We start from the raw sequence: 16,526 nt of genomic DNA, 5'->3' as shown, positions 1-16,526 counted from the left end.
GGCTCCAGAGATTCTTCCCTGTAGAAATTATGGGCTCAATAACTCCTAGATACACCGCTGCACCCATTCACCTTGTTGATTTGGAATAAATTGTATACTGAATCATAAAGGCCTGGACTGTGGCCAGCTCTGGCCAGTGCTGAAAAAGGCATCAGTCAACAGTGTAACCTGTGATGTGTTCAAATAAGGTCGCAGCCATTTTCAAAGATATTTTCAAAGCAATTACTAACACATGGGTGACAGGCATGCAGCAGCCCACACACACACACACACACACACACACACACACACACACACACACAGGTAATTATTAAGCTGCCATTACAAATGAATGGTATCTACCGTGTCTCCTCAAATAAACAGACATCACATGCATGACATATACGGGATAAAACAAATAGTTTTAATGCTTCTTCACCTCTCAACCTCTTACACATGAAGGATAGTGTTTCAGGATGTTGCACGTCGCTCTGATGAGAATTCCCATCACATGTTTACAGCTTTAATCTCCTTGAATGTTTGCAGTTATCGGGCAGCATGAGACATGACAGCTGTCATCCAACATATCGGAGGCTCTCACTGTGAAAGGTAATGGCCAGTAAGGAGAAAATTGGACAGGTTTGCTTTTAGAGTGGATTCAACCTGCCCAAACTGACGCAACCGACACCGGGGGCCGCCCCTGAGTGACTGCAGCTTAGTGAGAGATGACATGACAAGCACATAGTGCTTTCTGCTGCACATCCCTGGTGTCATAAGTGACCCACTTTCCTCCCTCTAATTGCAATTCCCTCTTTAAAACTGTATCACTATGCACAAAGGAGGATTCAACATGCACCTACAGTCTGCAGCGGCTCACACACAATACGAGGGGAATTTGTCTTTATTGTCAAAGACGTGGAGCATGTTCACTGTGTACCATACATAAAAACATGTATATTTACACTGCTGTTCACCATACACACCCCTGCTCATACATTTACATTAAGCGAGCTGTGTACCAATATCGTGGCCACATCCTGTGAATAAAGTGGCCCACATGGGGGACAGTCACAGTCACACCCGCTCCCTTCCCCACAAATGTTTACCCATGTTTACAGTAAGAGCTGCGACATATAACCACAACATAATGGTACATACATTCATGCATGTTCCATTTTCTTGTGATACTCTGTGGATAACAACATGCACGGGCTGCAGCAGCAAAAGCTAACAGTGAATCTTCTGCCCGGATTCCCATTATTTACAACCTGTAGGGACGTTTTCGTCTGGTCTAGTTCAGTGACAGATCCCCACATGCATCTAAACTCCTGCTACATGTGGTCTGGTGTGGGATCTGCCCCTTTAAACAACTTATCAATGCACGATGGATTGTGGGATTCTGGGGGATTACAGAGGAAGTCATACAAACGTAGGCAAGAGAAAGCTGCGTTGCTTTGACTTGTTCGTGGATCCAGACAATGAATTCGGCTGCAGTGCGTTTTTCATTCACGTTCCACTGGAACAGACTGGGGGAAAAAAACAAAAACAAAAGAGTGTGAACACAGGAAAGATCCCAGAGGAAAAATGTGCTGCTCAAAGCTTCTTCTTCTACAGCTCAGGAGACAAAATTGAGATTCTCATTTCAGCCTCATTTTAGTTTCTGTTTTGCCTGATATGTTTCTTGTATGTTTCTCCTAAAATTGACGAGGAGAAACAGGCGAGACACGACGACGCCAGCGTATATAAACTAACCTAAGGTAAGTGAGGATCGCTTCTTCATTTTAAGACACAACGAGGGAATTCTGTCCCAGTCCTCCCACAGAGCCGGAGAACGTCAGAGAGTCAGGGTTGGAAGTGTCCTTGCTTGGACATGCCTTTTCAATTCTGCACACAAATTTTCTATTGGATTGAAGTCGGCGCTCTGTGATGGGCCAATCCAAATGCCCCTGACCACTTGCGACCAAGCTTTAACTTCCCGGCTGATGTTTTGAGATGTTGCTTCGATATGTGCACCAGTCCCTCAAACAAACAGTTGTTGGACAAATTACTTGGGTCATGCACAAAATAGACGCCCTGACAAATGTGCTAAAGTTATAGATAACATGAAATCTGAGTTTTATGTAGTTTATGTAAACTTCTGTCTTCAGCCCTACATGAGGGGTTGAGATGAAAACACACATGAGTTCTTGCGGAGAGCTCTGTCTGAGCTCAGTGTGACGTGTGTGAATTTGTGAAACTAAAGATGAGAATAGATCGAGTTCATGGAGAGAATTCCTCGATTTCTCTGCTTGAATCAAAAAGAGGCACAAAATTTGAGAAAATCTGAGAATTATTTCAGGAGATCTCATTTGAAACTTGGGAGGAAAGTAATTTGAGATTTTGTGAGTCTTTTTCTCCTGGAGAAAAAAAACTGAGAGACGGGAGAAATAAGATATAGTCTCATTTGGGTTTCTCTCAGATCTCGTAGATGTAGGAGAAATAAATTAAACACTTTTGAGATCTCTTTTCTGCTTTTCATTTTTCTCTGGGACGCTGTTATTAACAGATATGAAGGGAATGCTTCTCATTCTAAAAGGCCTTTTCAGACTTGCTGTAAATTCATGTGAGTGAATGCTGCATGCTTTCTCCTGGGTCCCAACTGCAGAACTGGGTGTATCAACCAATTGCTAAGTGGCTGGCAGAGAGAAAACCTCCCACACTTCCTGTTTTCCTGCTGGGCCTCACTCACAGGGGGATTCTCCACAAATGAATAATACATCTTCTCCATTTAATTTGGAAAGCAGCAGTAATGAAGCACTTTTGCACAGTATTTCCCCACTCTGGGCTCTCGCATGCCATAAGCACTGCGTGGTTGAATGTGGAGCTGTTAATGGACTGTGGTAAACTGGCGTATGGGCAAAAAAAAAACTAGAGTCACACATAATATTCATATTTTAAAGGGGAGCCAATTGACTGATTTATTTAGGCAAATGAGCTCTGAGTGTCGGCAGCCTGAAGATCAGAGGAGCGATCTTGTGACTTAAAGATCGCAGGCTTGAATCCAATAAGCAGGGAAAGAGACTCCGTCCAAATCAGTAGCTACTCAAAAGCTTTTGATACGTGTTGCTGTGGGGACAACTCAAGTTGGCGCTCACACACTTCTGTTGATTTCCAGCACTAAAGAGAGACATCAGTGTCATTCTGAAGTAGCATTTTAACTTTTAATTAAAAATTGTGCTAAATTTAGCGGATTGTTTAGTCATTTTCGGCAAATTTCAGCTTTAATTATCTGACTGTACATCACCTGCCTCGGACTAAATAACAGAGAAGACACAGTTAGCAACTAGCTAACGAAGAAACTGAAACTTCTCAGTCTGGTTCCAGACCTCGGAATCACCACCCTCATCTCCAATTTGTTCAGCGACTCGAACAGAGCCGGTGGTGTGTTCACTGATTGCTATTTCTGCCTGTTAGAAAAACAATTAATCAATCAGAGCTTTACAGGTGAGATTAAAAACGCCAATATCAATAAAAAAAATAATGAAAGATTAATGGCCACAAAACAGGAACAAGCGTGGATGTGATCAGCATGAATCTACAGACGACTTGTATAAATAACAATCTATTCCATCAGCAATCAGTCTTTTGATGAATTCAATTTCTTTCTCTTCAACGCCATATTATTCTTGTCCTATTTGTGTCACGTTATTTAATCATATTCTTGGTTCTGATTGTTTTCTTCCTATAATATATATTTCCTTTAAGTTTTCTTTCTTTTAAAGTTGTTAGGCTCCTGCCGTTAAGGCTTTTTAACCTGCCTTCATACGCCTTTATTTATTTATTTTATCTCATTATTTTAACTTTGTATATCCAAATAAATAAACTGAAACAGCAAAGCAAGCAGATTCTTTCCTAAATGAGAATACCACTCTCTACATTCTGATATATTGATATACTTGAACTTAAAACAAACAGCTTGATCAGAATAGTTGTAACCCAGTGTAAACCTGCCTCCGCCTCCTGCACAGTTATCAATGATGCAAACAGTGTGAGGAGCAGGGCGAAGCAGTGAGGGAGTGTTCTCGTAATAAAGGGGTATGACCCATTAAACCCTCCAGGCTTGAGTAAAACAGAGTGACACAGAGTCCCACTGTAATTTTACCATAAAAGAGTCAGCCATTCTCAGATGTAAATTTATTGAGGAGGTCGTAACGTTTTACAGCTGGTACTCTGTAAAAGATATGATCACATTTGCTCAGAGCTGCAGCGATTATGATCCTGGATGATACGTTTTACCACAGACGAGCCTTAACCTCTCTGCCGTTATTTTTAATCACTGTTAAAATTGCGATTAATGACCAATTTCCAGCAGTAAAGGAGCAGAAGGTTTCCTGCTTGATCAAAATATGAAGATGTTTTACTGATGAGTTTGCAGTTCGAGGCGGAAGTGTTTTGTGTGTCATACGGTGGCCCTGAGGGCTCAACGCACTGCAAGTAGCACAGACGACGACGGAAGTGTTGCCTCACAGACTGAACTGACGTCACCTGATAGATGATCGAGCGCGAGACGCCGCGAGGGCACATCACGTTACTTTGTTTCATACAGTTGTGCGTTTGGGATGTTTTTATTTTCCTTTTTTTTTTATTCCCTCCCTTCACTTCCTGTTTGTAAACACAATAGTAATGTTGGACTTTATCTTCATGCCATCACAGGACCAATAACTACACACAGTCCTGGTTCTGAATCGGCAGGGAGCTCTGTGTTTGTACCGACATGTAAACCTTTCTTCTTCTATCTTCTGCTTCCGGGCGTCCCCCGGTAACGACTATAACCGCGTTTTTTAATGTCCCAATGCTATGAACTTTGGGTGATTCCCTCAGGCGAAGTCTGCAGATACGTTGACTTAAGGAAAGCGTGCATAAAGAGCTCGAACATGTCTGCTGGAGAGTCCTGATGAGCCCGATGGTTCGACAGTGGGATACGACCTCATGGACTCACCAGGAACGCCAGTGTCCGTCTGTGCTTCTTGCAGCGTGTTTCTGTATGTGGTTGCGTTGCGTTACCTGCAGCACGAGACGCAAATCGATGATGCTTTCTGAATTCGTTTGTGTTTTGTCCATTTGCATGTGCTTTCTTAAGCTGCAGTGCGTTGAGCTCTCAGGGCCACCGTAGTTGCAAGTAGCCATTCACAGCGTCTCTGAGAGGGGGTATGAAAGTATCTGTCTGTCTGTCTTTGATTTAAATAATGGAGAAAAATAATAAGACTGCCTTCTGTGCAGAGGCAGATGGCATCCTGTTTGCTATATAATCCCCCCTAAGTCGCTCTCAGAGCATCAGGAGCATGTGGCCTTTTTCAGTCTAGACTACTTTATCACTTAGCTTATTTACAGATCAAGAAATCAATTTTTGGGGGGAAAAAACGAAAAAGAACCAAAGAGAAAAAACCAAAAAATCAAAGATATTAAAGTCCTTGTTTTCATTTCTTTCTGGGAAGTTGTTATTTAGTCGGATATTTCCCCCGCAGACAGCGCTGCTGCCTTTTCACTGAAAATGAGCAGCAACAGCAAACATGCAGAGGAATCACACAGTGGAAGGAGCTTAATTAAGGAATGACTGACTTATATTTGCAGTTAATTGACAGGCTATACCTATAGAGAGCAGGCGCTTCATATAGATTGGTGGAAATGTGAGAAAGACATTTTCTTTCTCAGGAGCTGGGCAGAAAAAACATGAAATAAATGGCTTGAAATTGGAAATCTAACGCGATTTGAGATGCTAAGAGGGAACATCTCTCTTCTGATGCTTGATAGACGGGTTGAGCCTCGGAGGGGAAAATGCATTTCTCTATCTGTATGTGCCTATATGGGGGGGGGGGGGGTGTTTGCACAAGGAAGGGGTGTGTATTTAAGAGAAATCCAGGTATAATTTGCAGAATTACAGCAAAGAACCAACATGAAGAAATGATGATTATTACATCCGAGCTCGCCTACATTCTGCGCTTCAAACATATAATCTTCCTCCTACACCAGCAGTGAAGAATGCAGAAATTTACAGATCACTCAGATCTGTTGTGACACCTAATACGAGTGGCGTTTCGCTGTTATCGCTGAGCATTCCTCAACCTCCCCTCTAATAGAAGCTCCACTTAGCTTTTGCCTGTGAGAGGAATATTTGAAATTCGAGGGATGTATGCATGACAGGGAATAGAAATGATGTCTAATGTATATGAATGGGAGCCATGGCGCTCAGGTATTTCACGCCGCACACCCTGACAGAGGCTAAAGTGAATAAGTTGTCAACTTGCATTGAAATTCATACTGTATCCCTGGCTGGAGCTGAGCCCATTTTCTCCACTGTGCTCTCGCCATGAGCCGTACAATAGTCGGGGAGACGTCTAATGAGGCAGGAGAAAAAATATTAAGAGAAAAATCCTTAAACTCAAAGAGTTGGCATATTCAAGGGCCAGTCTCAATGAGAAAATCCTCTGTTGGAGCGTTTGGAGCTGGTGGGTGGGAGAGAACAAAACACAGGAAGAAGAAAAGATTGAGTGACTGAGATGGGCTGTGACAGTGTCAGCTTTGGTCTGGTCAGGCTGCACGGATGATGAGCGAATACGAGGGCGAGCTAGGAGAAGAAAGGCGGGGGGGGGGAGGTGTGGAGGAGGAGGGGGGGGGGGTGAAGGACACCATCTGAACAGGAGGAGGTTGGTTTATGGCTGGTTCACATCTTGATCCGGGAAATCTGTGCAGGGCGAACCTCTCCGCTCACGACAATTTAAGCACCATGTGCTGTGCAAGACTTTCCCTCTTGACTCGGTGAGTCAGCGCTGCACTCCAGCTCCTGTACAAAGCGGCTACCCAGATTTTAGCCTTTGACCCACTGGCACTGCGGTTTGACCTTTGGGTGCCCTCGAGGAACTCGCCCCACTCTCCATCTGGTTGGGTTTTTTTTTTTTTTCCCAACATTCAGCTGCTAAAAACCAATTTGCAAAGTTGGTGAATGGTACAAGATTGTTTTTTTGCTATGAGAATTTTATGTACTTCAGTTAATGGCCCTCAATTTATTCCCTCTGTAAGTGCTATTGAAGCCCGAGACTGTTCAGGTTTTCATTTCAACTACACATTAAAGCAGCTGATTTCACCGACGAGCTTGTGCCTGGTGCTAATCAGGGAGTAATCACCTGCACATTTTGGCTGGAGCAAAATAAAATTAAAAAACAGATTATTTGGGCTTCAGCTGCATTTAGTTGAGAACCTCTTCATAACCTTAATCAATTTGATCTTTTAACCCCGGAGTGGCCTCTTCTCAAAGTGACGACAGCTCCGTACCCTCATTCTGCCTTTTCCAGCTGTGATTTCCTTGTTCAATTATACTGGGCAACATTTTCACCCCTCTGATTTCCTCTTTCTAATCCACTCGTGTTTATTTGTACCCTGTGATGTGTTACGTGTCTTTATTGATAATCCTGCCCACAAACCAAGCTGTGCTAATGAAATGTAGATAGACCATACAATCACAGGGGATGAAAGCGAAACATATACGCACACACACGAAATCTGCAGCAGATACTGTAATTTTAATCTGCACTTGACATTAACTCGTACATTTTATCAAACAGCTGTTTGCAGGCAAAGATCAACTTCCTGTGCCTGTGCATCACTAATTAGATGTAATTACAAACTATTTTCACACACACACGAGAAATAATCTCAGCGCTGTTTGTTTGATGTCTACCAGCTCGTTTTAAATTGTTTCAAAGCAGCAGCAGCAGCATTTGTGCTGTTGTCGCTGGGTGGATTTCTGCTCTAGTGTCACTATTTGTGTCTTATTATCAGCAACACACACACACACACACACACACACACACACACACACACACACACACACACACACACACACACACACACACACACACACACACACACACACACACACACACACACACACACACACACACACACACACACACACACACACACAGTCTGGCTGCACACTGCCCCCTCCTGGGCAAACACCGGACTTTCAGGCCTGACTTTGCACTTTGTTGTGAAAGTTTAATAAAGAGATCTTAATGAAGCCTAATAACAGTAGGTGCTGAGCTGAAGGAGCCATCTTAATAAAACTAAATGTTGTGTTTCAAGATTATAAATCCACACACACATTTTCCTACAGTTAGGTACTTAAGGCATTTAACAAACTCTTTAAAGTATTTAAAGTTCACTTTTTTTTTAAACCAACTCCCAGATGCTAAAGGGAGTTTTATTATCTTCATTTTGCTCAATGCAGCAACAATAACTGTGAAAAATACAAGAATAGAGGAGATAAACAACAGTGCACAAAAAAAGAAAGAGAGAAAAGACAAAACAAACAGTAAACTACTAATTAACAGCAAAAAGCAACAGCTAATTAACACAAATATAAAACAAAACAAACAAAACTGATTCTGATTGCATCGTCGTTTGTCCGCTCACAGTCGGTCGTTAAAGAATGAGAGAAGTCGACCTCTAGACACGTTTTAAAATTCTCTCATTTGAACAATAATTTGTGTCAGGTTCGAGTTTTCTCTCTTAAACTGAGATTTAAGAGAAACTTTCTTCCTTCAGCAGATGAAGGTGAAAACAGCGAAGCTCAAACATCCGCAACTGAAGTAAGAATAAGCCAAATATACAGTGTATTTAAGGGAGTTGAGGGATATACACTGATCAAATGCAATAATTATAATAATAATTGCCCTCCAAGGTGAAGGTGGACTCGGACCGCACAGGTGCATGCTGGGACGGGGGTTTTGAGATACAGTATGAACAGCATTAGTGGCAGCAGAAGCAGCAGGAAGTGAGGGCTTAACTTTCAGGTGAGTGATGTAGCAGCAGCTTCCAAAGTGAGAGCAGCAGAGTGCTGACAGCTGAAGTACAGCGCCTAATGAAACGGCTCCACTGGATGTATCTTGCAGCGAGAGAGAGAGAGAGAGAGAGAGAGAGAGAGAGAGAGAGAGAGAGAGAAGTATGCCATGCGAGTGGAGCGGCGGACCCGAGGTGACTGCCTGAACCAGCTCGCAGGCTTTGTTTTATTCATAAGGCGGGTCACTGATGTTGGCTGATAAGGTCTGGCTCACAGTCGGCGTCCCCGCTCATCCCGGGGGAGTTGGACGGGGGGTGAGGTCGGGACTCTGTGCGGACCAGTCAAGTTACTCCAGGTCAAGGTGGGAAAACCCATTTCTGTCTGGAGCCGGTTCCGTCAGGATGGAACAGGAAACTGTTGCCACACAGTTGGATGCACACTAAACATATCACTGTAAGCTGCACCCCCGTCATTAAATCAGTATCATATATGCTGCTCTTACCCATCATTAGCTTCTTTCTGGCACAAGGTTCATTAGGTTTTGTAGAAAGTACTCCCACTTAAAGTGGATTATGATATTTGGGCGCCTTGCCTTCAGAAAATGTTATTTCTACCGTCAGATAGTTTATTGTCAAAGTGCTGCTGGTAGAGAGGATGTTACTGAAAAGTAATTAAAACCGGAAATATCTTCACCTGAGGATTGGACTGACTTTATCCATGACATCTTTAAGATAAGTGCAACAGGACAACTATTAAAAAATATGTAAAAATGTTAGATTTTGTACATGACATCTGTTAATCATTTGTTAAAAATGAATTTCCCTGTTAAATTTTATTTCTATATTTATTTTTTTATTTACATTTTGCATTTATGTTATGCACTTGAATTTTTATACCTGTATCTTTATTTCATTTACTTCATATAAACATTTTTTTTTCATGCAAAAAAGGCATAAACATAATGACTACAAACGATGTATAAAGCATTTATTTATGTTGCTTTGTTATATCCAAATAAAATGAGAATGAATAAAACAGATTTCCCTTCATTAGAGCCGAGGGGTCCCACCCAAAAACACACCCATAAACACACGTAAAAACAGGGGTGTCCACATACTTTTGGCAATACTCTGTACAATGAACCCAGATTCATTTTTTAGTTTTTTTGAAACTTTTTGCAAAATTTAAACACAAACTTCAAGTCAGTGAGTAGATTTCCTTCACTGCACACGACACTGACAGGAAGAGCAGCGCCCTCTGCTGGTCTCATGGTGGAACTGGTCACCTTGACTCACTCCTGTGATTCAGATCGCAGGTGTTTTCATCCAGCTGACGCCGAGGTTGTGTGTTCCCCCCCCCCCCCACGAGAGGAACACAACCTCTACATCATTTTTCATGTCGAATCCCCTGTGCCTTGTTTTTGGAAAACGTGTTATGTCCTTGATTGCAGAGTACACGAGTTTCAAAGAATACGCCTTAGGTAATACAGAAATTAGTTTTATTTTTTAATACAGAAAAAGGGAGAAGATCAAAGCAATCGATGCTGGCAACCAGGGAGAGGGTTTTTTTTCTCCCTAAAAAAAGAACTGCTTTAGTTTTGGATTTGGTTGCCAACACAAAAACAGGTTTAAGAGGCTTTTATGAGGCCAGGAGGAGGAGCGGGGAAGTCTGGTTTCACAGGGAGACGCAGTCGGAGGTACAACAGATGTTCACCAGATATATTTGTTGTGTCTGGATGTTTCCATTTTTGTTCTCGTCATCATTTCCTGTTTTCTGCGTGCCAACATCTCCGCTTTCATTCAGGGTGGTTTTTATAATATTTCATGTCACCTCCTGCCTTTTCATTGTCCTCACTGTCTCAAAAATTCTGACATTTTTGGTTCAATATGAGATTAAACTGCTTTGACTTTGATTTTTCTTTGCTCCATTTCTGCCGTTTTGTTACTATGAGATGAATCATACCTTCAACTGCAGAAAGACAAAATCCCATTCTGGTTTCCTCCTACTCTTCAGGAACAAAAGCTCAGTTAGAGGTCACGACGAGGCAATAATGCACTTTGAGATTCATTTACTGTCACAAAACGGGTCAAGTCTGGTCTGTCAAGGTCACACTGTGACATTTCAAGTGTGGTGATTTAGATAAATAGCAGTCTTTGATGCAGATGAGTAGGTTTTAACTGGCCTCTTCAGCTGCACTCTTTAATCTGCCACATTTTCCTTTCCACTCTTCAATTTGACAAACAGGATTTGAACTGAAGCCTCCCACACAGTAAACAGTCAACAGTGAGCTGCAAGTGGCTGAGGGAGATATTTACCACTCTGTGTGTGTTTACCACCTCACACAATTTGAAACAGCAGCTGCCAGTAGTACGTTCTTCTCCCAGCGCCGCAGAAACGCCACCAAAAGGTAAACAGCAGCCGACTCGTTTGTTTGAGAGCTCAGACTGAGACTTTGGCCAGGTGACCAGACACTGACCTCAAAATGGCCGCCGTATACCGACTGGCCGCGGTGGCTCACTTGGCCATGTAGGCTGCCACCTCCTTCTCCAGACTCTGGGCGAAGCGGTGGTTGAGGAAGAGGAGCTGGCCGTGAGGAAGCAGGCGGCTGAGCACAGCGTCGATGCGGCTGCTCTTCAGCAGGGCCTGCGGGGGGGGGGGGGGGGGGGGGGGGGTCGTTAATGATCCCAGTTAGTTACAGGTAGAAATAAAATCTGTACAGCTGCTATCTTCTTTCATTACTGTTGCCTTGTGTATTTATTGCAGCTGCTACTGCTGAGTATTTGGCCTGCGATGCTCAGCAGCAATATTTCCGTGGAGGTAAACTGTTTATGTTAAATAACATCAGTCTAACGAAGCCTTTAGACATTGTCTTTGAATACAGTCTCATTATAGATCTAATAGACAAGAACTAGTTTGTAAAAATACACCAACAAATGTCACTGCAACTGAGACACATGTTCTAGTCAAGCACATGGTGCTCTAAAAAGAGTAAATAGTGTTTTTTATTGGGGACTATTTTCATTTTTAAGATCTTAACTATTTATTTTAAAATGGCAAAACAATCACAACCCAAGCTCCACTTACAAGTTTTTTTTTTCCTGAGCTTTCAACCACCCTCTGTCAGAGAGGTAGGAGGAGCCCACCAGCAAATATCTGCCCTGGGGTCCTGTAACGGGTTCATCCGGCCACGAGCATGACGGGATTTATTAACATATAAATCTACATGTATATAATGGAGCTCTAGGACTCACAGCAGTAAGACGTATCAGGCACTACTTGTTAGCACGATCAAAATCAACAGATTGATCCTTTAAAACCAAATAAAAAAACAGTCTGCCAAACAGCAGTGGCAGAGCTAAACTCTCCAATTACAAATCTTTTCCTCCTCTAATCGCTGCATCACAGAGCGGCCAACAGTAAATCGACACAAACACTGGCTGCAAAAGAGAGGAGTGACAGTGAACTGACCTCACTCTTCAGCCAATACGGTTTGTTTGTAGACACCCAGTAAGGTTTCTTGTGGGTATTTTTATGTGTCAGCTAATCAAAGGGCTGCCTGAAGGTCTCAAGAGAAAAAATCAGCGGAGTGAGACCTTTAAACTTATCCAGTTCAGACTGGTTCACTCGGTCCTGACATCCAAATCACAGCAGGACTAAAGGTGGCCTCTACATTTGAAAGTCCCTCTATCTCCTCTAACAGTTTGATGTCAACTCTAAAAGGTTTTCCTGAATGTAAAACACCCCCTCTCTCGAAAAAGAGACCATGTCTGTCAGGGGGAGTACTCGCCTGTTCCAGGCAGTGTCGGGTCAGGTTGCGGAGGGTTCCCTCGGCCAGCAGCAGGTTCTCGTGGGGCTCACACACCAGCGTGAAGCCGAGATTCTGGACACCCATCCACAGAGCGCTCATCTCCTCAGAGAAGGGCTCACCAGCTCTCAGACGCACCACTCCGCTGGTGGCCTCCTGCAGGGCCAGAGCTTCCTCACCCGGCACCGTCTCCACCGGCAGCCGGCCCGAAGCCTCCCGGGACAGAGACACGGCGCTCCTCACCTGCCTGAGTCACAGAGGAACAGTGGTATATCAAGCGGTATACAACTAATCAATCGAGTGTTACATGAAGGTTTCATGTTTTCAATATTTTCCCATTTTATTGATAGCATTAGCGTAACCCAGCTGGAAAATGAGAACAGCTGATTGTTATTTGTTTATACGCGAAGTGTCAAACTGCTGTCGTTACTTGACGTGCAGCGGTACATCAGCACTGTCTTTGTTTTTCCTCTGCACAGAGAGTGAGCGTTTTCTACTGACGGTGATAATCAGCGGTTACAGTTTGTCATGTGGGAGAACAGAAAGCTACACAAACACTGCGTGAAAGACTCCCTCAGTAACCGAAAACAAAACGGGTCGGATGCAGAGAAGATTGACAGCCTCTCCACTCGCCTCTGCGATGCATTTTAAATTGTGTACCATCAGGAAATTAGTGGGATGCAGACAAAAGATTGGATGCATCTAATTACGGCAGAAAACAAGAGGAAGATGCTGTTGTTCCTGCACAAACAGCTGATTTTCACAGTTTAGAAATTAAAACATGTTTGTCATCCTCTGAAAAGCCAAAAATGAAATCCACAACATTAAGTAGGAAGACGTATCTTCACCATCCCACTTTATTTATCATCATGTTGATCTTATGAATGCGACACCTTGTGATGGAGCTTTAACTGACAATTAAATGTTAATAAGTTCTAGTGGAGATTATTTAATGTCATAGTTCGATGTTTGTGATTCAAACTTGCTGCAGTATTTCCTCAAATCACTACTGCAATATAAATAAACGTTTCTTTAGTCACATAGTTGACTGTTAAAGCGCCTGGAGGAATAAGCAACGGCCACGGCACAAACTCAACGACTTCAGGCGTCTGATGCTTTCATTCTTTTCTGGTTAAAACAGCGTGTGGAAGATGCTCATGCTGAGTCCCTGTCAGTGGAACAGCGTGGTGGATCTCTGCAGCGGACAAGTCATCAGAAGAGCTTTTGAAAAAAAGCAGACTTTTAATAAAAAAACATTTTTTTTAAAATCCTCGCCTTACCTGAAATATTTTGAACCAGGATTTTCACCTTCCAAGGAAATGATGAAGGAATTTCAGGTTTAAAATAAAGTCCTACTGTTTATGTATTAAAATCTATCTATATGTTTATTTCAAGATGTAATTCAGTGGTCACTTCTGCAATTCACTGCTTCACAGCCACAGGCACCTAATGTTCAAAGGCGCCTTTAGCGTGAGAAACATGATTGTTTATTGTCCCGCCTTTAAAAATAAACAAACTAACAAACAACACAAACAACACAAACAACACAAACAACACAAACTAACTGCTGGTGCTTAAATAAAGAGACTTCCAGCTCAAAAACACAGACATTAGACCGGCTCACCTCGCCACCACCGCCACCTTCTCCTTCTGCAGTAGCCGTCTCTCCTCCGGACCGAGCTCCCGGTGCTGCTCGGTCAGGACTCCTTCATCTGGACCGAAAACCCGGGAGTACAGGACCCTGCTCTCCCCGGCAGACAGACCGCTGACCGGACACACGGTGTGGATCAGGAAACACCGAACCATGCTGTCATAAGTGGACAAAAAGCAGTAAAGAAACAAGATACTTATTTGTCACGAAATACTAATGTTTACTTTAGCGTTCCCATGTTTCTTCCGGTTTCTACTGATTTCTCGCTTCCGCGTTGGTCATGTGACCTCTCTCGGCTACCGTTGCTTTGCGTTCTTTCAACCAGAAGATGGCGCTCGCTCTATAATATATTTTATTATATTCAAGCTATAAATAGATATATAATATATAAACGGAAAGTTAAATATCTATATTTTTTTCATTTATATCTATAGAGATTTTAAGAAATATGTGAACCAAGTAAAAATTGGTTAATAATTATTTCATTATCTATTAATCTGCTGATTAATTGATAAAATAAAATAATAAATTAAATAAATACACATTACAATCCAAACCGGCGGATTCAAACTTCTTGTTTTATTTGATAAAGAGTCAACAAGCTGAAATAAATGACTTGAATTAACTATAAATGAATGAATTAATCATACGCACTGACAAACACAGCATACATTTGCATTTTAGAAAGGTATTTTCTCTTCAAGTTTCTACAATACACACTCTACTTGCTGATATCAACTGACTGATTTTTGTGACTAATTTCATAAAGAGAAACTGCCCTACATGTCTTGTGCATAGACCTAATTTTCCCAAAATTTAGCCTCATATCTTTGTTAACATGAAATTAGATTTCAAAATAAATGTGTGTGACTGAACAGTCACAGTAACTCTTACTCCAAAGCTGCAGCATTTTTTGTACAATTTTTGGGATTTATTTGTTAGTTTCACTTGTAAAGCCGACAACAATTAAAATTTTAAAGTGAATCAGATCAACCTCAAGTGAACTGGATGGAACTTAAATACCAAGAGGAATAAAAAGTTTGAGATAGTTTAGAGCAGTAGTGGATGAAAACTGGACTGAGAGACAGAAGGCGGCTGCACAGAGGCTGACATCAGAGATCAGGGTGTTTCTGGGTCTCAGCAGACAAACAGAGGCAGCTGTTAATCCAACAGCTGCTGCTGGTCACGCTTCTTTACTCTGAGAGGCCCTGCTCTCTGTCTCTGTGTGTGTGTGTGTGTGTGTGTGTGTGTGTGTGTGTGTGTGTGTGTGTGTGTGTGTGTGTGTAGAAACTGCAGTGATGGAGGGAAAATGAAGAAAGAAAACATTCACTCTGCTTTGTTAACATTTGCTCCACTGTCCCGTTAACCTCTCTCCCCTCTGCCCCTCTCAGACCCGCTGAGACTGAAAAACACTGTAACAAGACCCGAGGATGAGGTGGTCCGAGCCGTTTGTGGGATTTCATCTTTATTTTTGGATGAAAAGATTCCTTTCATGTCATCTTGCTGACATTCTGCCTGTTTCAGAGTTACAACTGTAACAGCTGGATGAGGTCATGAGGTCTGATTGGTCGTGTGTTTTTAGCAGTTTTGCTCCAGGGTTGGAAATGTCGGTCAGTCCACCACATTGATCCAGAATGACATATTTCAAATATCTCTTTTCAGATTTCAAGATTGAACTGAACATAAAAAGTCTCTGATCATGTCCCGCAGTGTATTTGTGTTGTGGTTGTCCAAACTGTAGATGTCTCTGAGCACTTCCTGTTGATGGTTTAACTGTTTGACGTCTGGACAAACTATTAGCAGAGGAAGACTCAGTGATGTGATTGAAAGCTCCGAAACAGCTTCTGCTTTGCTGAACTGTTTATTCATTGGCTGACTTTTCTCACACTCAGTATATTTAATTTGCAGGTTGTTGACTTTGAACACAAGATTTACAGAAAATTGACTGAAAAAGACGATAAAACTGATACTGCGGTTTTAGTGTTATTGACATTGGGAAGGAGGAACTTTTTCACTTGTAAACATAAACAAAGAAACAAACAAACGTTTAAAAGAAAGGATATTTCCATCACAAAAAGAAAAACTGACACATTTCTACCACAGCAGCTGCTAAATGGAAACTGTGGTTTTGAATTTCAAGTCGTCTTGACAAAAACAAGATCAAGCAGGTGGATTTTGAGCAAATGAAGCTTCTGGGACCATCTTCTTTTTTTTGCAGGTGAAACTGAAGCTGCCGGAGCACAGACGTACATCACTGTGTCACTTATTCTTTT

General features: G+C 42.3%; 1 protein-coding gene across 2 annotated transcripts; it reads right to left on the bottom strand.

The window, feature by feature from the left end:
- Positions 1–388: 388 nt before the first annotated feature.
- Positions 389–14,531, bottom strand: ap5s1 (adaptor related protein complex 5 subunit sigma 1). Of its 2 annotated transcripts, XM_056394086.1 has the most exons (4): positions 14,227–14,531; positions 12,585–12,849; positions 11,274–11,440; positions 389–1,505 (listed from the first exon to the last, which is right to left on the bottom strand). In XM_056394086.1, the coding sequence occupies exons 1-3, from the start codon at positions 14,406–14,408 to the stop codon at positions 11,312–11,314; spliced, it is 576 nt and encodes a 191-aa protein (XP_056250061.1). In that variant the 5' UTR covers positions 14,409–14,531; the 3' UTR covers positions 389–1,505; positions 11,274–11,311. The 2 variants fall into 2 exon arrangements, with proteins under 2 accessions (XP_056250061.1, XP_056250060.1); XM_056394085.1 differs by lacking the exon at positions 389–1,505 and having other exon boundaries at positions 9,771–11,440; positions 14,227–14,530.
- Between the last annotated feature and the right edge of the window lie 1,995 nt (positions 14,532–16,526).

The sequence above is a fragment of the Seriola aureovittata genome, chromosome 13, assembly GCF_021018895.1.
Source record: "Seriola aureovittata isolate HTS-2021-v1 ecotype China chromosome 13, ASM2101889v1, whole genome shotgun sequence".
Classification (NCBI taxonomy): domain Eukaryota; kingdom Metazoa; phylum Chordata; class Actinopteri; order Carangiformes; family Carangidae; genus Seriola; species Seriola aureovittata.
Note: the sequence above shows the minus strand (reverse complement) of the source record. Positions and strands in the feature narration are given on the sequence as shown.

Coding starts and splice junctions, on each gene's coding strand:
- ap5s1 (XM_056394086.1), bottom strand. CDS start 14,408: ATGGTTCGGTGTTTCCTGATCCACACCGTGTGTCCGGTCAGCGGTCTG. Junction 12,850..14,226: donor AAGGTGGCGGTGGTGGCGAG/GTGAGCCGGTCT, acceptor TCTGTGACTCAG/GCAGGTGAGGAGCGCCGTGT. Junction 11,441..12,584: donor CCCGACACTGCCTGGAACAG/GCGAGTACTCCC, acceptor CCCCCCCCGCAG/GCCCTGCTGAAGAGCAGCCG.